Source organism: Drosophila navojoa, chromosome 5 (genome assembly GCF_054131105.1).
Source record: "Drosophila navojoa isolate 15081-1374.11 chromosome 5, UAZ_NAV_1.0, whole genome shotgun sequence".
NCBI classification, from domain to species: domain Eukaryota; kingdom Metazoa; phylum Arthropoda; class Insecta; order Diptera; family Drosophilidae; genus Drosophila; species Drosophila navojoa.
Window position 1 is genome coordinate 14,184,487 of NC_142893.1, and position 21,592 is coordinate 14,206,078.

Consider the following 21,592-nt stretch of genomic DNA (forward strand, 5'->3'; position numbering starts at 1 on the left):
TATAATAAATGGCAAAAAAGAGGTGAGAAATTCAATTTAACAATAATTGTCAATGAATCGTTCTCAATTGCTCTTCACGGATAAAATAATAAAATAATCAAATCATCATCAAAATCACATTTTTCAAGTTTTTAATTGAATTGCGATTATCGTTTTCATTAGCCAGCCGCAAGTGCTCAAATAATGTTTCATTAAAGCTAAAGATATTGATACGATAAACAGATGACAGTTATATTGCTGAAAGATAAGTTTTACTAAGCAGATTGAGAGAGTGAAGATGAGAAAATCAAGATGATGTGACATTTGAACAGAAGTCTGAATAGGGAATATATGAAACATTATATTATATTACTTTATATTATATTATATTATATTAAGAAAAGTTTGGACTTTAAAAAAATAAGAAAGAATAAAAATAACTAATAAACATTATATTTATATAAACTGATGACAAATGTTTACATCTTAATTTAAAGCACAGCCAAATAGTATTCCTTTGCTCTTCGATGAAAAAGAAAGAGAGAAAGGCTTAAATGTTGTTATAGATATCAAAGTTTGTTTCGCCTGCTCAAGGCCAATCGGAATTTGCCAAATCAGCAATTCTGCGTGATTTCAGCAACTAATTTACATTGTAATATTTACGACACTTGAAAACTCACGCAGGAAACACTAAACAAGCCAATCGACTCGAGCATACACAATAATATTAGTGTAAGCTATTCAGTAAATTAATTTGCAATTTTTCCAATTCAAGCAGCATTCAGAAGAGGGTCATTAAATATATATTTATTTTTATATATTTTTTTATTACTATAGCCAAGCAAAAAAACTCAATAGCCATTCACATGCTGCCCCAATAGCCAATAATAAATTAATCTAACTGCCGCACTCACACACTCACGCTCACAATTCACTTAAATGAAATGTTAATCACTTAATGGAGCCCACACTAAGCAATTTAAATAAACATTTTTCAGTCATTGCTTAATTAGCTGCAGCTTTCGGCTTCCAGCAGGAAACAAATTCACGCTCTGGGCCAGTGAAACAAAACTGAAATTAAGTATACGCAGCGTAGCCAAGCCAACGGCATTTGATTAAGCACCGTGCGCTATAAATACACGTAGTACACATCGAATGCTGTCGAAAATATTTTCGTAGAAACACGAATTCGCCACAGGGCAAGCCAACTCACCCACCCAAACGCCGAGTGGGTGGGGCCGCAGACAAGACACTCCCACATAGAGCAACACGAACAAACAGAACTGAAATGCGAAAGTCTTAGAGAGAATTCAGCGCGATTTGTTTGCTCGAAGCTTAATTTGTAGCGGCAAATGGTGTTGATTGTTGTTTTTCTTACATTTTACCACATCTCGCATCGCACATCTCACCCAACGACCCAGCCAACCACCCAACCACACAACAGCCAGCAGTCGAACAGCCCCTGGGTGGTGCTTGCGCTTGGCGCAGCTAAAGACCAATAAAAGTTAAAGGCGCTACAGTGGATAAACACGATTTGGAGCATTGTTTCGATGCTCTCGCTCTCGTCGTCCGCAAATTAATGATCAGCAATGGCAAAGCTGTAAATGGTAAGTGCTTGTTAAGCATTTGCCATTTGTTTTGCCACACAGTTACCCAGTTGCCCAGTTTCCTGCTTTCTGGTTCCCTGTTCCCAGTTCCCCGCCTCCTAGTTCCCCCTGCAGGGCATGTCGCGTGTTTTATCACATCACATGTCGAACATTATTTGATTATTAATTAAGAGCATTCACTAATTCCGAGCTTTTCGTAGCGGAAAACTAAGCAGCTGTTGCTGTAGCTGGGAATCTTCTTCACTTTTGACTTGACTGCTTAATGCATGCTGAGACTTAATTCATAGACAAGTTTTTGAAAGCAAGCAGGTTGGCTTCAGATTTTAGTTTAATGTTAATCAATGCAAACAATTTAAGCTTAATATATTTAAATATATATATTTTTTATTAGTTATTATTATATTTTTTTTTATTGTTTCATTATTTTACATTAATTATTACTAATCATTCAATTTTAATTTAATTCAATTATTATTACCTACAGCTGGCCATTAGAGTCGAGTGCTTTATTCCTTTACGCTCTGTTCGTGAAGTCAGCCGAAGCAATCATGCTATCTCGCTCTCACCTTGAGCGAGAGCATTCAGTTTCTTTTCGTTTTTAATTTGTGTTCAACTATTCGTGTGACGCTCTTTTCACGAACATCGTTCGCTCGATTACCTCTTCGTATGCCTGTCTGTATATATGTCTCTCTCTGTCTATCTCCCAGCCTGCGCCTTCATCTCACTATCCGCCTGATTAACGAAGATCATTCGAGTTGTTTATATGTGTGCGGCAGTCTTCATTTCGTATTTATATTTGAGCAACACGAAGCTAGAATGCTTGCAGCCGCAGCGAGAGCTCCCATTGGTCAATTAATGCTCGACTGAAACGACCTCTACCTGGCGCCAGGCTTAACATTTGAGCGCGTCTTCGTGTATGAGTGTATATAAAGGGCAGCAGCTGCAGCATTTCTTCAGTCGCCCAGGCCTGGTGGGGGTCAGTTGTGCAGTGCAGTGAATTGCGTGATCGTTCTGCAAAGCATTACAGACTTGGAGGAAATTATTGGAGGATATTCTGAGAGGAAATTATTAGAGGAAATACTTAGAAGAAATTCTTAGAGAAAACACTTAAAGCAAACACTAAGAAAAGCTTTTAACGAGCAACTTAAGTAACTCTTCAGCAGGCGCAAATTATATTAATATTTCTATTAATACTCACCCGTTTAGGTGATTGCAAATATGTCAAATCCAAAGGTAACCTTATCTAGATTTCGACTAAAGCATAAATAACCATCAATGTCTGGATTCATACTTCAAAGAGCACAGCTTTTGTGTGTGTATGTGTGTGTGTTGTTTCTTCCACTCGTTTTCCCCACGTTGAAGTGAATGCTTAGCATTTCATGTTAATTAGGATGACTGACTGCAAACAATTCTTAACTGATGTTGCGAATGTCTCGCAAAGTAGCTGATGAGGTCAAAATGCAAACGACCTTTAAACGCCAAAACCGTAGCACATAGCCATAGGGAAGGAACCCGAACATGAACATGGACATGGACGTGGACATGGGCCGGGTAAGGGGCATATAGTGGAAAAGTGCTCAAGCAGCAGCAGACACCAGCTTGCCAATCTTTGAGCGCACATGTGTGTGTGTGTGTGTGCAGCTGTGTGGATGCGTGTGCTTCGCTTAAGTAAACAGAGCCAGCTGGAAGGCGGTCACTGGCTGGCAGCGCGCACTGTGATTTTAGCCTCACCTGCCTGCCGTTGCAAGTGGCGTTCAGACGTTCACCTGAGCCCTTTTAATAAACGTAGCAACGCGCAGCATTGTTGACTTTGGTCTGTATTCAGATGCTCGTATCCGTCCCGTCGTCCTGGCGCCCCTAAAGTGGCATTTAGTGTCAACGAACTGGCACCCACTGGCCACGCCTACACTCCCATTTCCCACTTTTTCAGTTATTAAGTCGTTTGTCTGTGTGTAAGTATGTGTGTGTGTGTTTATAAAAGAGCCGACTTGACGATCGCGAACGTGAGTGGCCGCCCCATATCAACAGCAGGAGCAGGAGCAGGAACAGATGTAGCCGCAGCTGTGCAGACACGCAGCTTATTACGTGCCCCAGGAACAGCAACAACTGTTCAGGAGTCAATCATGTTATCCATCTGCCCACTCGTTGATACAGCACCTTCAGCTATACGCCTCTATGTGTGTGTGTGTGTGTGTGTGCATGCGTGCGTGCGTGTGTGTGCGGCCAAGTTTGACAGAAACTATCAAAGTTAGCTGCAATGTGTCCGTTTCCTAATCAATACGTGTGCTCAAATTCGATTTAACTAATACTAATACTCAAACCAATTAGACCAACTATTGCGGGTTACTTCAGCTTGCCAAAGTCTTGGCCAGGCACTAATTACATTTCGCTCCATATCTTTCTGGACGGAGTATCCGCTTACTGCTGCCATAACCATGAATTTAACGCGAAAGCTTTAGCGACTATTTACTGTACTTGAAAGTTGTGAATGGGTAAATATTTTAATGGGTTATGAGGGTGACTGAATATGTAATTGATAGAGCTTTGTGGAAGGAGTTTCAAGTTAAGTAGATGTGTGTGATGTTATGACTATGTTAAAGGTATGTTAACATGTTCATATTGTTTAGCTTTGAGAGTTTATTCCTTTTACCATTTAAAAGTTTAGTTAAATAAATGTTAAGAATTATGTTAAAGTGTATTAAAGTTCTCGAACTCTATTTATTATACATAGCTTCCATAATAGATATTTAAACTAAAATTAAATAAATGTTAACAACTAATAAAAATATTTGTTGAATATAGACAAATATGACACAAACATTAACTCGCTATGTTAAACGCATGTTAACAGATTCAATATTACGCTGTAGTTCTCCAGACAAACGGAGTTCAATAGACGTTAGCAGCTCTGTTCAAGGCATGTTAAGTAACTGTTTAATTTAAGATCTAGCTGTAGGGTAAATTAAAGCAGGAATCTTAGCTTAAATCTCATTTATTAGCCACCTTTTCGCAGCTTCACTTCACTATTCAGATGCATTGTGGCGCCGGTCGGCACTCAACGGCAAGTTTTAGAATAAAACTCGCAGCTTTTCAACTTGGCTGGCGCAAAGTGCCACCAATTGCCGTAAAGTGCAGACTGCAATCAGTCAGACAGTTGGAGTTGGTCTTGGAGTTGTCCTCAACCCAGCTGAGATAGCAGCTAAAAGCAGCTAAAATGGCGAGCAAATGTCGCACAAATTAATGGCAATAGCTGCGCGCCGCTTCAAAACTATTGATAGATAAAAATGTTACCAGATAATGGATAAAGGAAAGAAAATGGAAATGGAAATGAAACAGGGAATCGCTGCGAAGCCAACTCAATCAAGAGAAAAGAAAGAAAAGGACTCGCACTAATGGTCAAGACGCGTCAAGTAAATTGTGCAAGCAGCTGTCGCCTGAGTTGCTGCTGCTGTCAAATTGAATCTGGGCGGAAAACAACGGGAAGTAAACCAAGAAGATTTCACTAGAAATGTATACGTGTATTTAGTATGAGCTAGTGAACTATAGTTAGAGATGCCGTAAGCATATTGGGTATTTCATTACAATGAAAAGTAATAATTAATATGGGAATGTATGGCTAAAGATTATTTTTATTATAATTTATGTTTATCCATATAATTTATATAATATTTCTACTCTTTCTCTTAAGATATTAATCAATGCCCATATGAAAGATTTGTTAATATTTTCTTAGGCTTTTAAGCAATATTCTTATCTCGTTAGTTTCGAAAGATTTTTAATTAGATAAAAAAAATATATATCTAAATATTATATTATATCATTTGCTAATTGCATGTATTTATTTTATTGTTGTCATTATTCCTTAAACCTCAACTTATCCATTTGCTGCTCTTATCTCTCCCTGCTCCTCAGTTAATGGAAAATGTTTTTAGCAAAAGTTTTTGACTAATTTGTCTCTAAGTTTATTTTTAGTTATTTCTGCTCAGGCATTCATATAATAGCTGTCAATATCAATTGTGCACAGCTGTCGATGAGATGAGTGTGTTTGACAAGCAAGAATTATTTTAATTATTTCTGACCATATTTAATGCAGCCTTGCTAAAATTATCAAACTAAGAAATTGTAATACAATTTTTATTTAGTAAATATATTTAATTGAACATTCTTACACTCAACTGCATAGGCAAATCTCTGGCAATTTAACTATTGTACTTTCATTATGCTCTTAAATCAGAATGAGGACTGAAAGAGAGAGAGAGAGAGAGGGAGAGAGAGAGAGCGGCACAGAGCTAATATTTGCAGACAATCGTGAGAAGTGAACACTTTATCATGGCTGTCATTGGAATGCTTAACTAAAGTTCGATTCAAGCATAAATTCCGAACGAATACGCAAAAGCAACGAAAAAGAACAGAATCAACTTATCGTTTAATTTATGCAGCTAAAACCAACCGCTCCGCTCCACCTACAGCAGGTGGAAACAATGGCAACAAAAGCGTCCAAATTGCGTTTAACTAAACGGCTAAATAAGCTAAAAGGATTTCTGGCCATGACGAACACAGCATAGCAATAGGAAGCAGCCACTTGAGGAGATACAGACAGAGAGCGAGAGGGAGAGAGGTGGTATGAGAGAGTGAGGGAGCTTGTCGCAGGCATTAAGGGGCAGCACTCTTTAAGGTATTAGCCAGCAAGTCACTGCCGCAATGCCACAAGAAAAGTGGCACAGATCGGCTTTTGGATTTCGCTAGCTGCCAATATCGGGCATTACATTTATATGTAGTCCCCGGTTTTTCATGCAGTTCTGTTCGATTGCAACTGTAGCAGGACACGCGACCCACATGCATATAAACATTTCACGGCTAGCGACATATCTGTGCACCATTTTTATGGCCAGCTGCGGTGCTCGATGCTCGATGCTCTGCACTTCCTGCACCCAAACAGAGGAACATGAAAAAATTGGAATAAGACAAAAAACAAAACGAAAAAGAAAGAATTTGTATGCAGTATGTACATGACTGTGGCCTGCCTGTTATCTCTGTATAATCCACTTTATATTTTCTCACCAGCCACCAAAAATTGAATAAAAACATAAATCCCCCTTTGGCTATACGGCTTAATTTAGTGCGCGAAATAACCAAGTTGACAAAGAGTAAGACAGAAGAGAGATTCAAGATGAAGGAGTTTATGCCAAAAACAATAAATTAACTGATGATAAATACTTGTAACAGGATTTACAGCAGTAATACATTTCTATTGACAAGACTTAATAGCAAACCATTTACATATCTCTAAAGACAGTCCTAATGATATGGGCTTAGAGCTGATATTTTATAAGGAAATTTTCTTTCAGCAACAAACTGAACTTTAACTCGCAGCTAGAAATGCGGAAGGCATGCAAGCTGTAGAAAATTAAGGTCAGAGCTTATATGAAATGCATTCAACGGAAATGTTTACATAAATGTTTGCTTAGCGACAGAAATAATGAAAGCCCCCCTTTAGACTCGCCCACGGCACTTCAGAAACTCGGATCGCTGCCAAGAAAATGTAGCTTAAGACAAGCTTTAAAATTTAAATTTATAAAATGGTTATCTATATGATTTTATATTACATACTAAATATATATAAGTATTGAAAAACAATCATATTTAATATATAACTATTATATATAGATATACATAAATCAAGTTATTTGCTCTATCATTTATAATTTACAATTTGTTTATTTTTTATACATAAACATTTGTTTTTACTGTGGAAAATATTTCAAATATTTGCGCCCATTCATACAGCAATTGATCACGATAGCCTATCGATACTTTCGCTACTGTAAACTCAACAGTTTTGTTAACAGTTCACTTGAGTTTAACAGCACCTGTTGCTAGCACCAACTTTTCATCAGTCTTAGTGTTTTTTTGGGCGAGAGCGGTTGAGTTGTGCGTTGACTGTTAATTTGACTTGCAAAATTTTTTAAAACTTAACGGTAAGTTATACGAACCTAACAAAAACAAATAACTTAATGAAAAATATTTATTTGTTTTACGGTCGTGTCCTACAGAGAAACAATATACTAATTTTTAACATATTCATATAAAAATTCTTTGAAAAATTCTGAAATTGAGCATATCTTAATTACAATTATTAATATGAATCCAGTGTGTTCGAAATAAACTAACCTCTGCTAATGCCATTACATCGTATTTTCGGAGCCAGAAGTGAATACATATTTGGATCTGTGAATATGTTTAGGCGGTTTGAAAATTATTCACACATAGCCGCTACATAGATAGGCTGAATCGAATCTTTTGGGACCCATTGGACACATTTAAAACTGTTTAGCATAACAAACATGCCACATTTCCATATATGTATACTGTCTAATCAAATTCATTATGCTTGAGCTCGTTTTAAGATGAAAATGGGAAATCTGCTTTTGTGAAAAAGTATGTCATTTGCATAGAGAGAGTATAATAAATATGTATAAATATGTTGCTTATCAACAAACAAACAAGCTCTATTTCGAAAAGTTAGTGCAGCTCATACAAGCCAGCGCAACAATCCGAAACATAATATTATTTATGCTTTTAGTTTTGTAATAACCTGATAAGCGATTTGTTTTTTTTTTTTTTTATTTTCTTTTTATTTTTTATTATACCCTTAATAGTAAAAGAAACCCTACTTCTTATCTATAATATGCTCTGACAATAATTTAATCATATATAAATACAATTTGTTTATACTTGGTATATATAAAGATTAAAAAAATAATATAAAGATTTACAAATATTTCATCTTATTAAAATAATTTGTATATATTTTTTTTAAATGATTTTGTTTTTTTTCTTTTAGGTATAGACATGTCGACGCAAGGTGCAGAGAATCGTGTCTATATCAAAAATGGCCAAATTGTGAATCACGACAAGACATTCAAAGCTGATGTTTACATAGAGGATGCCATTATCAAGTAAATATGATAAATAAATATGAACGAATGTATTTGATTTTGATGGTGTTTAGTTTTGTATTTATCTTTATTGTTCTGAGCCTGAGTTTTAATACCCAGACTCAGCATATTTTTCAACCCTCCGCGTTGGGCTATTACATATTCTTATTTATCGCTGAGTGTGTAAGACTCCGCTTTGTTCTATTAGCTATTCTTATCCTATCGCTGAGTTTATGAGGCTCAGCGCTCGCCTCTTACGTTATCTTACTCTCGGGTTGCAGGGGTTGGTCTTCATTTCTCTATTTATACAGTCCGTACATGTGACCCATATCTTTTCACAGCGCACTACCTGCTAGTCGCTGAGTGCGTTGGAGGCATGCATACGATCTTCGTATATTGACATATTCATGCCTGAACAATATATGATATCTATACGTGCATACGCTAACATTCAAATCTTGTCAGATTCGTAGGACCCGCTGCGGATATAACGGTGCCAGGTGGCGTGCGCACAATCGATGCCAGCGGCAAGCTAATTATTCCAGGTGGCATAGATCCGCATACTCACATGCAGCTACCATGTGGCGATGCGGTGACAGTGGATGAGTAAGTAATTGGAGTGCTACAAATAGGGATCAAACGATATATAGCATGATTATTCATTTTAGTTTTTATCACGGAACCAAAGCAGCTGTGGCTGGTGGCACTACAATGATAAGTAAATATTCATTATATATGTATATATTTGTGATATTAAGAAATCCCATTCCCTAGTTGACTTTGTGTTGCCAAACAAAAACGAATCCTTAATTGAGGCCTATGACAAATGGCGCAGCTGGGCAGATCCCAAGGTCTGCTGTGACTACGCACTTCATATGGGTATTACTTGGTGGTCGAAATCGGTGTCTGACGAGATGGGCATACTTTGCAAAGAGCTGGGCATCAATTCATTCAAATCCTATATGGCCTATAAGGGACTCTATCAGCTGGTTGACTCGGAATTATTGGATGTCTTTGAGCGCGTACGAAGCTTGAATGCTGTAGCTATGGTTGGCTCCTATTTAAATCTTGATATGTGATTTCTTCTAATTTGATATGTTTGCTGTTTCAGGTTCATGCTGAGAATGGCGATATTATTGCCAAGAATGCCGAGCGACTGCTAGCTAAAGGTATCACTGGACCCGAGGGTCACGAGTTGTCGCGACAGGAGGAGGTGGAGGCTGAGGCCGTGCATCGTGCTTGCATTTTGGCTCATCAGGTGGGTCAAGCTTTAATTAGATATACACATACATATATACAACATACACTAAAGTATTTATCATTGATAACAACTTGGGCAACTGCTAGTTATTTCTCTATCTTTCTGTCAGTTTGCTGACTCTTGAGAAAGTGTGGACTCTGATTGGAGTCACTTTAAACCATAAGCGATAATGCTTATGATGAATAATGTTAATTAACATAAATTTCAGCTGCTGTTAGAAGTGAGTTATGTTATCCTATTAAGAGTTGCTCCAACTTATATGTAAATATTTACATGACTTTTTATTAATATTTAATTAATATTTTTTTAATTATTATTTAATAGAATTTCAAGTTTATTAAAAGGCAAAGGATATATTATTATGATTATTTTACATTTTATTTTTAATTCAATTTATCTATTTTCTCATACAATCGATTTAAACTGATAATAACTCCTCTGCAGGTCGATTGTCCACTGTATGTGGTGCACGTTATGAGCAAATCGGCGGGCATTGAGGTAGCACGCGCTCGTGAGCGTTATCGTGGGAAGTACATCTACGGTGAGACCTTGGCGGCGGCTCTCGGTACAGATGGCACCCACTATCGCTGCCAGCACTTTGGTCATGCGGCTGCTCATGTGCTGAGCCCGCCCCTGCGACCCGACAAGACCACGCCCGAGTTTATGATAAAGCTACTAGCCAGGTGAGTTGTCAGGGCTAATACGTTTGTTAGCCGATAAATCATTCACTTCCACATCTAACCATGCCTTACAACATCTCAGCAAATCCTCTCTCACTTTCAATTATGATTTTATACAGTATATACATATTTTCTATTCATATTAATAATATACAATATATCACTGTCATTTCATTGCATTGATTTTATAAAATAAATTAAAATGAATTTGGTTTTCGTTTCTTTATTTCGCAGCAATGATCTGCAGACGACGGGCAGCGACAATTGCACGTTTAACAAGGAGCAAAAGGAGCTGGGCCTGGGCGACTTTACCAAAATACCGAATGGCATCAATGGCGTTGAGGATCGCATGTCCATAGTCTGGGAACGTGGCGTACATTCGGGACTGATGGATCCGTGCAGATTCGTTGCCATAACCAGCACAAATGCCGCAAAAATATTCAATATCTATCCTAAAAAGGGACGAATTGGTAAGTAGATTTAAATATATAATCTAATATAAAAATAATAATTTATTTGATTTCTAGCCAATGGCTCAGATGCTGATATTGTTATTTGGGATCCGCAAGCAACTCGCACCATATCCAAGGATACCCATCATCATGCGTGCGATTTCAATATCTTTGAGGTACAGTCATATATATATAGGCTATATATGTATATATACCCTATTACCAATTTCTCTCCCCATAGGGCCAGACTGTGCATGGAGTGCCTGAGTATGTGTTGGTGCGCGGACGCATTTGCGTGGAGAATGGAGAGCTTCGAGTTACTAAAGGATTTGGACGTTTCATACCCACGCCGTTGCGACCGCCTTTTGTTTACGACAGTATTGATGGCAAGCAGGAGCAAGGGGAGGGGGAGGGACAGGATAATTTAGCTGCAGCGATTTAAAAATACTTCGCATTTATGCTACCCCTTTTTAAGTGCACAATCCACCTGGCGGAAAACCATCAGGCTTTTGATGGTTGCGATTGAAAAAAAAAATATCAAAATAGGTGCAAAAAAAAAATAATAAATAAACAAAATATATGTTAAATTGTCACATCAAATCTTTTCCTACTCTAAATTGAATTCTCAAGCCCGCAACATTCATCATTTATCATATAAAATTCGTTTATTTTTGTTTTATTTCATATGATTAGTTTTATTTAGTTTTAAAAATTTTTTACTTTGGCATATATGTATATTACATTTTTGCGCCCTCTTACGTAGCAATCGATCTCGATAAGCTATCGATACTTTCACAACTGTTAGCTTAACAGTTTTGTTAACAGTTCACTTGAGTTTAACAGCACCTGTTGCTAGCACCAACTTTTCATCAGTCTTATCAGAGTTTTTTGGCGAAAGCGGTTGCGTTGTGCGTTAGCTGCCAGATTTGTCGGCAATTTAACTTCCGAAATTGTTCAAAGCTTAACGGTAAATCATACGAACTTACTACTGAAACTTAAGGAAAAACAATTAAGTATTCATTTGATTTATATACGCGCGTGTCATACAGAGAAACTATACACTAAGCTGTAATATATATAGAAAGCCATTAAAAATTGCAATTTATTGCTGAACTTTAGCACAGGCTAATTTTCTTTTTGAAAAATTCTGAAATTGTGTATGGTTTGAATACAGTTATTAATACGAATCAAGTGTGCTTGAAATAAACTAATCTCTGCCAATGCGATTACATCGCACATCAACTATTTGGTAGTAGGTCAGAGAATAATGTTTTTCGCACTCGTTTTTTTTTTTTTCGAAGCCAGAGGCGAATACATATTTGGATCTGTGAATATGTATAGTCGTTTGTATGCGTGTGTGTGTGTGTCTGTGTTTGTGTTTAATATTATTCACATGTGGCCGCTACGTAGATAATTGCTGAATCGGCTATTTTGGTACCTATAAGAAAACTAGATTGTTGTTATTGCATGCCCATTGAGCACATATGAAACTGTTTAGCATAACAAACATGCCATATATGAAAACATAGATGTACATATACATATGCACTTCCGTCTAATCAAATCGGCTTAAAGAAATTAGGCTTGAGTTGGTTTTCTTTAAGGCTCTCTTGTTTTTAAATATTTTTAATTTTTATGAATTTGTATTTTTCTTCATTTACGTATTTCCTACAACATTTCGCCAAGTGTGTTCTATATTTAAAGCACAACATTTTCTTGCGTCACTTCACATCTGGGGCAGTGAGACATAAAAAATTGCATTGCATGTCGGCATTATGTCTGCTGTAACTCGGAAAAGGTCGATCTTTAAATGGATCGCATGTACGACTATCTCAATTGATAAGACTACAAATTGGTGCATTTAAAGTACATATTTAACTAAACATGCTCTAGCATTGACAAGAGCAAACCTCTGCTATCAGCCATTTATCAAAGATTGTAAACTTTGAAAAAAAAAATATATAAATATATTCATATATGTCTAGATATGTAGCTTATCAATAAACAAACAAAAATTCGAATTTGAAAAGTTAGTTCAACGCATGTTAGCTAGCGCAATAAACAGAAACATAATATTATTGATACTTATCAATTTTGTAATCATCTGATAAGATTTTTCGTTTTTTCTTGCGTCAAGCGAAAGTTAGATTAAGAAAAGCGAAGAAAAAACAAAAATGAAAAATAATTAAATAAATAAGGACTTGTTTACTTTATGTTTGTGTTTGATTTGTAGCTGTTTGATATTTATATGCCTAAGTAAATCTAGCTGAAGCTGCTTTTAGGGCCAACCTCATATAAATAAATACATCCATAGATTGACCAAGCAGGAGTGAAACTATTCTGGTTAGCGATTGTTTAAGCTATTGCTTAAGCTATTCATAAATAATTATTCACATAATTAATAAAACTTGTCATTTGATTATAAATTATCAGACAGTTGTTGGGTATATGTAAATAAATATTATAAACCTATCTAAAACTAAGCAAATAAGTAGCTTCAAAATAAAACTAAATAGTAGTATAATATCTAATAGTAGTATAATATCTTATGCAGTTTTTGGATTTCATTTGCTCTTATGTGGTCAAAAGCATAAAAAACAAACCCTAGATCTTATCGAGAATATGCTCTGGAAATAAAACAATTTTAAACAAATACAATTTTATTTTATACTCGGTATAAAAAAGATTAAATAATAATTTTTCTCTTTAAATTAATTTTTATAAATCGATTTTCAAATTGTTATTTCAGGTATTGACATGTCGACGCCAGTGAAAAAAGTGCCCATACACTTGCAAAGCGCACAGAATCGTGTCTATATCAAAAATGGCCAAATTGTGAATCACGACAAGACATTCAAAGCTGATGTTTACATAGAGGATGGAATTATCAAGTAAATATAATAAATAAATATGATATCTATACGTGCAGAAGCTAACACTCAAATCTTGTCAGATTCGTAGGACCCGCTGCAGATATAACGGTGCCAGGTGGCGTGCGCACAATCGATGCCAGCGGCAAGCTAATTATACCAGGTGGCATAGATCCGCATACGCACATGCAGCTGCCCTTTGGCAACGCGGTGGCAGTGGATGAGTAAGTGATTGGAGTGCTACAAATAGGCATCAAACGATATATCACTATTGTTCATTTTAGTTTTTATCATGGAACCAAAGCAGCTGTGGCTGGTGGCACTACAATGATAAGTAGGTATTCATTATATTGTATATATCTATCTATGTATTAGTGATATTAAGAAATCCCATTCCTTAGTTGACTTTGTGTTGCCAAACAAAAACGAGTCCATGATCGAGGCCTATGACAAATGGCGCAGCTGGGCAGATCCCAAGGTCTGCTGTGATTACGCACTCCATGTTGGCATTACTTGGTGGTCGAAATCTGTGTCTGACGAGATTGGCATACTGTGCAAAGAGCTGGGCATCAATTCATTCAAGACATTCATGGCCTATAAGGGACTCTATCAGCTAAATGACTCGGAACTATTGGATGTCTTTGAGCGCATACGAGGCTTGAATGCTGTGGCTATGGTGGGCTTATATTAAAGTCTTTATATTTACTCTTAAATTTTTCTAAATTTTATACGTTTGCCGTTTCAGGTTCATGCTGAAAATGGCGATATTATTGCCAAGAATGCCAAGCGATTGTTGGCCGAGGGCATTACTGGACCCGAGGGTCACGAGTTGTCGCGACAGGAAGAGGTGGAGGCTGAGGCCGTGCATCGTGCTTGCATTTTGGCTCACCAGGTGGGTCAAGCTTAAATTAGATATATGCATACATATAAAATATATATATACATATATAACATATAAATTACAATTAGCTAACTGTCATTAATAACAACCTAGACAATAATTTATACTAGTTATTTATTTTATTTATTTATTTATCGTTCTGTTAGTTATTTGACTCGTTAGTTTGGATTCTTATTGGAATCACTCAAACAACCAAGCATAATTAGCATAAGCTTTATTAACATGCCGTTTTGTGATGAAGACTGTTAATTAACATACAGCTCAGCATGCTGTTATAAGGGAGTTATGTTATCCTATTAAGATTAGCGTCAGCTAATGCTCATGCAAATATTTACATGATTTTTTAGTAGTAAAATAATATTTGTATGTAATTTATAATGATATTCACATATAAATTTAATATTCCATATTGGTTTATGTTCTTTTATTTTTAATTCAATTTATCTATATTATTTCATATTCGATTTAAATTTACAAAAATACTTCTGCAGGTTGATTGTCCACTGTATGTGGTGCACGTTATGAGCAAATCGGCGGGCATTGAGGTAGCACGCGCTCGTGAGCGTTATCGTGGAAAGTACATCTATGGTGAGACCTTGGCGGCGGCTCTCGGTACAGATGGCACCCACTATCGCTGCCAGCACTTTGGTCATGCGGCTGCTCATGTGCTGAGCCCGCCCCTGCGACCCGACAAGTCCACGCCCGAGTTTATGATGAAGCTGCTAGCCAGGTGAGCTGTCAGGGCCAATACGTTTCTTAGCCGATAAATCATTCAGTTAAAGTGACGTTTAATCAAACATATTGACATATATCACATCCACACTAATCATGCCTTACCAAAACTCAGATGATGACGCCAGCAAAGTCAGCAAATCCTTTGTCATTGCCCCAGGCAGTGTCAAGGATGATTTGCCGTAGTGAGTATATATTTTCGCATTCTATTCATATTAATAATATATATCACTGTCATTTCATTGCAAGTATAAAATTGATTTTATAAAATAAAATAAAATAAATGTTATATATTTGGTTTTTCTTTCTTTATTTCGCAGCAATGATCTGCAGACGACGGGCAGCGACAATTGCACGTTTAACAAGGAGCAAAAGGAGCTGGGCCTGGGCGACTTTACCAAAATACCGAACGGCGTCAATGGCGTTGAGGATCGCATGTCTCTGGTCTGGGAGCGCGGTGTTCATTCCGGCCTGATGGATCCGTGCAGATTCGTTGCCATAACCAGCACAAATGCCGCCAAAATATTCAATATCTATCCTAAAAAGGGACGAATTGGTAAGTAGACATATGTATATAATATATATCTGAGTATACTTAAATAATTGTTATATATATATTAAATTTATTAAATCAACTATTAAATTCATTTGATTTCTAGCCAATGGCTCAGATGCTGATATTGTTATTTGGGATCCGCAAGCAACTCGTACCATATCCAAGGATACCCATCATCATGCGTGCGATTTCAATATCTTTGAGGTACAGTCATATATATATGAGCTATACATATATACACCCTCTTACCAATCTCTCTCCCCATAGGGCCAGACTGTGCATGGAGTGCCTGAGTATGTGTTGGTGCGTGGACGCATTTGCGTGGAGAATGGAGAGCTTCGAGTGGCTGAGGGCTTTGGACGTTTCGTACCCACGCCGTTGCGACCGCCTTTTGTTTACGACAGTATTGAGGGCAAGCAGCAGGAGGGGGAGGAGGTGGCACAGGATGAGCAGGTGCCACTCAATGGCAGCGTAACTAAAAAGCTAGCCAAACTGGACGTTCACGTGGCTGAAATCGAACCGCCTTCGGCCATGTTCTCTGGCAATCCTACGCCCAGCGTCGCTTCGAGTGGAGTTGGACGCGTGGACGGCAAGCGGGATATGCAGGAAACATCATTTTCGCTAAGCGGTGCGTTCTAAATTAGCTGCAGCGGCTTAAGAATATTTCGAATTTATTCTCCCCTCCCTTTTTTATGCATTGCAGAGGAACTGGACAAATCCGGCGTGCGCTCGTCCATTAAAGTGCATAATCCACCTGGCGGAAAATCATCCGGCTTTTGGTAAATGCCATTGAAGCTGTTAAGCAACATCTATGTTAAGTTTCTGTCTTTGAATTGTGTTTAATATATGCAGACGCTGAAAAATATTTACTGATAAATGTAACCAAAAAAAAAATATTGTTTTTTAAATTAACATAAATTATTTATAATATTCATGTGGAAAAAATAGGCAATAATGTAAACATTTAATGGAATAAAAATTATATTATAATATATAAATATACAATATATATTTTATAAATATATATAAGCTTAAAGTTGACTTTTGATAACATGCAGCTGGAAAGCAATGGAAACTTTAATCAATCAGCATTGAAATGCAGCAAATATATTTAATTTTTTATTGAAATGCATCATGAATGAAGTGCATACATACATACATATATATTTTACTTTACAGCATATAAATATAATATAATATAAAAGTTTACTTAGTCAACTGAACAGAGAGAGAGTTTGTTCTTCAGTATTTTAGTAGTATTTGAATATTCTCTACTCCCTTATTCTAGTATTAATAGTAGTAAAAATATTTTTACTACGTATATACTATAATAATGTTCCTATTGCTTAGCTTATGTGATATTTAGATGATCCAATCTATAACTCCTGTTATCTCCTCTTTCCGCCTACATTGAACTCAGATCACATCAAATCATTTCCTATTCTAAATTAAATTCTCAGAGCCGTAACAAAGCACTCCATGCCTTAGTAGAGATTATTTGTAGGGTGCTTCTATTAGCTGATATTAGCATTCCACTAATAAATCCACATATATACAATGTTTCGCTGTCAAAATAAACAAGTTACAACAAAATTTCAAAGTGCAACAAAAAATGTTAACAGCGGCGCAAATCAGTCAACGAAAATGAAGCCAAAAACAACAACAACAACAACGAGAGCTCCAGCAAAAGTTGTCAATGAAGAGAAGAAGACAACAACCACAGCAACAACAACCACAACAACAAGGAGCAGCGCACACAAGCTTAGCCCAGCCTCCGTGCAGAATGCTCCCAGAAGCCAGGCTAAGCCAGGCCTGAACTCGCGCAGCTCCCAGCTGGCAGGCAAATCGGATGGCAGCACTGCATCAGCCGTGGGCACTCGCAAGACGAAGACCTTCAAGCATCAGGATAACATATCGTCCAGAATGCGGATTATTGCCGGCGCATTGCCACGAGCGACGCAGTGGCACAATAATCGCATTTATCGGCCGTCGTCCTCGAAGATCTTCGACTATGATCTGTCCAAGCAGGAGGCGCGCTTCTTTGGCCAATTCCGTACGCCGATGAAATCTGTGCCGGCCGATGAACTGCAGCTGCTCAGGTCTGGCAATCGTTCGTCCTATTTGGAGACGCGCTACGGCCATACGCCGGATGTCAAGTACAACTATCCGGAGGCAACCAGCTGGCGATATGGCTGGTTCCATCAGGTCAATGCCACAGCCAAATAGAAGGAGAGACTGATTCTTCCGCCCGCTCATGCTAAGCTGAATAGGATAGGGACTAGCGATCACACCCTCAGCTGGCATTTCGTTTCCATTGCACAGCCAGTCGAACTTAGATGTACTTTTGATTTTATTAATCCCCCTCTTTTTTTTTATTCTCCTTTGGTGTTTTTTCTACTCTCCTTATACCATATACCATACATCATAACAGCCCAAATTGATGAAAGTGTAGCGAAATGAATTGCCTAGCTCTTCGCATGTGTTGAAATGAGTTGAGATGAGATCTTTAGCATGTAAATGTCAGTACATCCCATTAAATATACCAACACGAGTGTTTAACCTATTGCAAATATTGAGTTTGATTTTGTTAAGAGAATGAATGGGTGAATGAATGAGTGAATGAATGAATGAAGAATGAAATCGGCAGTAAGATTCATGATTAAATCCTAGGCCTAGTAGAACGAAAGCTATTCATCTCTGGGCCTGAGTTTTTTGTGCCTGTTTTATAGCATGAGAAGATTATCCTCATGAATTTACCTTGATTGAGAAAAATTATATTGATAAATATATTTATAAATATTTATCACCAATCCGAAATGTTCTCAGAGTTTTATACTACCATAAGGATAAGTTAAATTGAAGATAATATATATTTAACCATGTTGCTTAAGCCTAGCTTTGCTTGGTTCAATTTTATAAAAATGTATACAATGTGCTTGAATAGAATAATAAAAAAATATCTATATAAATATTCAAACAAATTAATTTAAAATAAAAACAAATTAATTTAAGTTAAAAATATGTATAAATTGCCTTCAATTTCACCTTCAAGATTAATAGAAAAATCTATAAAAAATATTGAAAAATTATTTATTTAAAAAATATATATAAAATTATAAAATATATTAAAAAAATATATAAAAATATATATAAAATCATCACAGCAAATTCAAGTTTCTAGAGACCATTCAACACTATTCAACACTTTAACTAGTTTAGCTTTCGCTTCAGCTTCAATTACTTTAAATTTGCAATGACAATTTTTCTCGATTTGTGCGCCACTATAAAATGCATTACATCGCTAGATCCGGCACCACTACCAGCACCGCCCGCACTCGCTCGGCTCACAGTCTGCGCGTGTTTTTTTTTATGTGCGTGCTGCAGCGGTGTCTCGTGGGGCATTTAAAGTGTTGCAAGTGCAAAGTTTTTCAACTTGAGCTACTTATTGTGTTGCACGCTGATTGACTCGTGGAAAGGCACAAGTTTTTAATTGTTTCATGACATTTTCAACAGCAATACGGTTATATGAAGTGGCTTCAGTCAGTCCACTTTATTAACTTTATTTGATGAGGAACCACTTTGAATTCGCCTTGCTCGGATTCTCGCCAATTGAAGGCAGCTTTTCGACTGCCATTGTTGCATTTCAAGCACTTTTAGCTGGACAAACTTTGGCCCAACACCAGCGTCAGCTCCGTTGCGCATTCCTCTGCTGCACAGACAGACACAGACACAGACAGAGTTGCTCGAACTACTTCTGAAGCGCCTCGACTCGACTCGTCTCGTCTCCTCCCGATGTCTGTTATTGCTGAGTACTGCTTGATTGCAAACAACAATTCTCACTTGGCCCGCCACAGGTCCCGATGGAGCTGAAGTTTATTATTATTTGGCTTGTTTCACATTTTTCAAGCTTCTATTTACCTTTAAACACATTTCGCTTTGGTCTTGTTTGTTGGATCGTTTGAGTTTTATTTGTATTCGATATCATCGACGGCCAAACTTGGCCATCCAATGTTTACTCAGTTGGCAAAACTCTTCGCGCTGTCTGTCCACTGGCGGCTCTCGGTCTGGGATTTGTAAATGATTGAAACTTTAGTGAAATGTCTTCACATCTCCGGGGACCATTTGGGCATACATATAAGCGGATAAGCTGACAGCAAAATAAATTATGGTATGGCAACTGAGTGTGCGAGTATAACAGTCAAATATAACAGGTAAATTGGAATTAATGAAAAAAGTTAGGAAGTGATATTTAACAGACAGTATAATGGTTAATGCGGCAGCTGTTAAATGGGACATTTTATATAACAGTGGGTATAATGGTTAATGGGACAGTAATGGATTTTGTATAACAGTCAGTAGAATGGTTAATAGAACAGTTGTTACAATAGTCAATTAGAAAAATGTATATAACAGTGAATATAATTGTTAATGAGAAAGCTGTTACAATGGTAAAGTAGAACATTTTATAACAGTTGGTATAATGGAACATTTAGAACATTTTATATAACAGTCAATATAATGGTTCATAGGATAGTCAAGTAGAGCAATTTCTATAACACTCAAAATAACAATTTATTTTCGAATGCCAGGTATAACAGTTATTACTTTATTAGCCCAAACACACCTGAATCCAATTACGCCCTTTGTTCGATAATCAAACAGAAAAACGTTGCAAATTAAAACCAACAAATATTGTGCAGTCCATTAAATATGGGTTCCACTGGAAATTGCCAAAGGGTCAAAGGGTAATCGCAGAGAAATTGAAAGCGTAAATCATATAATTTTAGCATTGATGCTGCCCCATTTCTAGCCCCAAGTATCCAACTAAATTCCATGCCAATGGCAGAGTGCATTTGCTCGAGTTAAATTATAAGAGAATTTATGGGTCAGTGGTTTAGCTGGAAAGTTATGGACTCCTTGCACATTTTGTGGTAATATTTATTAGTTTTATTGCCCAGCATATGGCTGTTGTTATTGTTTTGTTTTCTTCATATTTTTCATGCTTTCTATTTGGATTTTTTCTCATTCTCATTTTTTTGGCAATTGCTCAAAACTTATTCAGTTGCATCGCCCCCCATCCATGGCGAAATTTGGTTTTGCGGTTGGCACTAGGGAATTACAGCTAGCTCGAGTGAAGCATTGAGATTGTGAAAATAAAGAGAACTTGGCGCACATACTGCAAATGTATTTAGAGCTTATAAAGTATTCGAATGTAGGAATTCGAAACATTTACAATTGTTTGTAATTATGAGTTCAAGTCGGAAATATAAGTGGCTCATAAGTATAAAATATCTTGTAAAGCAGCTGAATGGCAAGCAAATTTGAAAAGAATTTGTTTAGTAGAAACTCGAGCGTTACTTATACGGATATATGTATAAAAGTATATAAATATACGAGATAATTGGCAGATGTTCATTTTCAGTAACTAATTCATTAAATAAAACTTACTTCTTTTCATCTTTCTAAACAGACTAGTTTGCTCAGCTTTATGATAAAAACTTCGTTGAATGCATGCTTTATATGTGAACTCTATACAAATAGCCCTTGACATTAGCTCTGTCCGCAGTCTGAACTATTATACACTTAATTGCTCCAACTCCACAAACTACATACTCT

At 36.8% G+C, this 21,592-nt stretch overlaps 3 protein-coding genes across 3 annotated transcripts; all 3 read left to right on the forward strand.

The window, feature by feature from the left end:
- The first annotated feature begins 7,490 nt into the window (after positions 1 to 7,490).
- LOC108658210 (dihydropyrimidinase CRMP) lies at positions 7,491 to 11,504 on the forward strand. Its single transcript, XM_030387415.2, has 10 exons — positions 7,491 to 7,564; positions 8,431 to 8,545; positions 8,990 to 9,130; positions 9,193 to 9,242; positions 9,299 to 9,573; positions 9,636 to 9,782; positions 10,230 to 10,468; positions 10,700 to 10,935; positions 10,993 to 11,093; positions 11,159 to 11,504. Exons 2-10 carry the CDS (start codon positions 8,439 to 8,441, stop codon positions 11,357 to 11,359), a joined length of 1,497 nt encoding a protein of 498 aa, XP_030243275.1. The 5' UTR covers positions 7,491 to 7,564; positions 8,431 to 8,438; the 3' UTR covers positions 11,360 to 11,504.
- A 243-nt stretch (positions 11,505 to 11,747) lies between these two features.
- On the forward strand, positions 11,748 to 16,961 carry LOC108652793 (dihydropyrimidinase CRMP). Its single transcript, XM_030387412.2, has 11 exons — positions 11,748 to 11,884; positions 13,667 to 13,808; positions 13,871 to 14,011; positions 14,072 to 14,121; positions 14,189 to 14,463; positions 14,533 to 14,679; positions 15,180 to 15,418; positions 15,741 to 15,976; positions 16,080 to 16,180; positions 16,244 to 16,604; positions 16,680 to 16,961. The coding sequence occupies exons 2-11, from the start codon at positions 13,675 to 13,677 to the stop codon at positions 16,757 to 16,759; spliced, it is 1,764 nt and encodes a 587-aa protein (XP_030243272.1). The 5' UTR covers positions 11,748 to 11,884; positions 13,667 to 13,674; the 3' UTR covers positions 16,760 to 16,961.
- A 489-nt stretch (positions 16,962 to 17,450) lies between these two features.
- Positions 17,451 to 18,546, forward strand: LOC108653147 (uncharacterized). Its single transcript, XM_018103461.3, has one exon. The coding sequence runs from the start codon at positions 17,534 to 17,536 to the stop codon at positions 18,200 to 18,202; it is 669 nt and encodes a 222-aa protein (XP_017958950.2). The 5' UTR covers positions 17,451 to 17,533; the 3' UTR covers positions 18,203 to 18,546.
- The last annotated feature ends 3,046 nt before the right edge of the window (positions 18,547 to 21,592 follow it).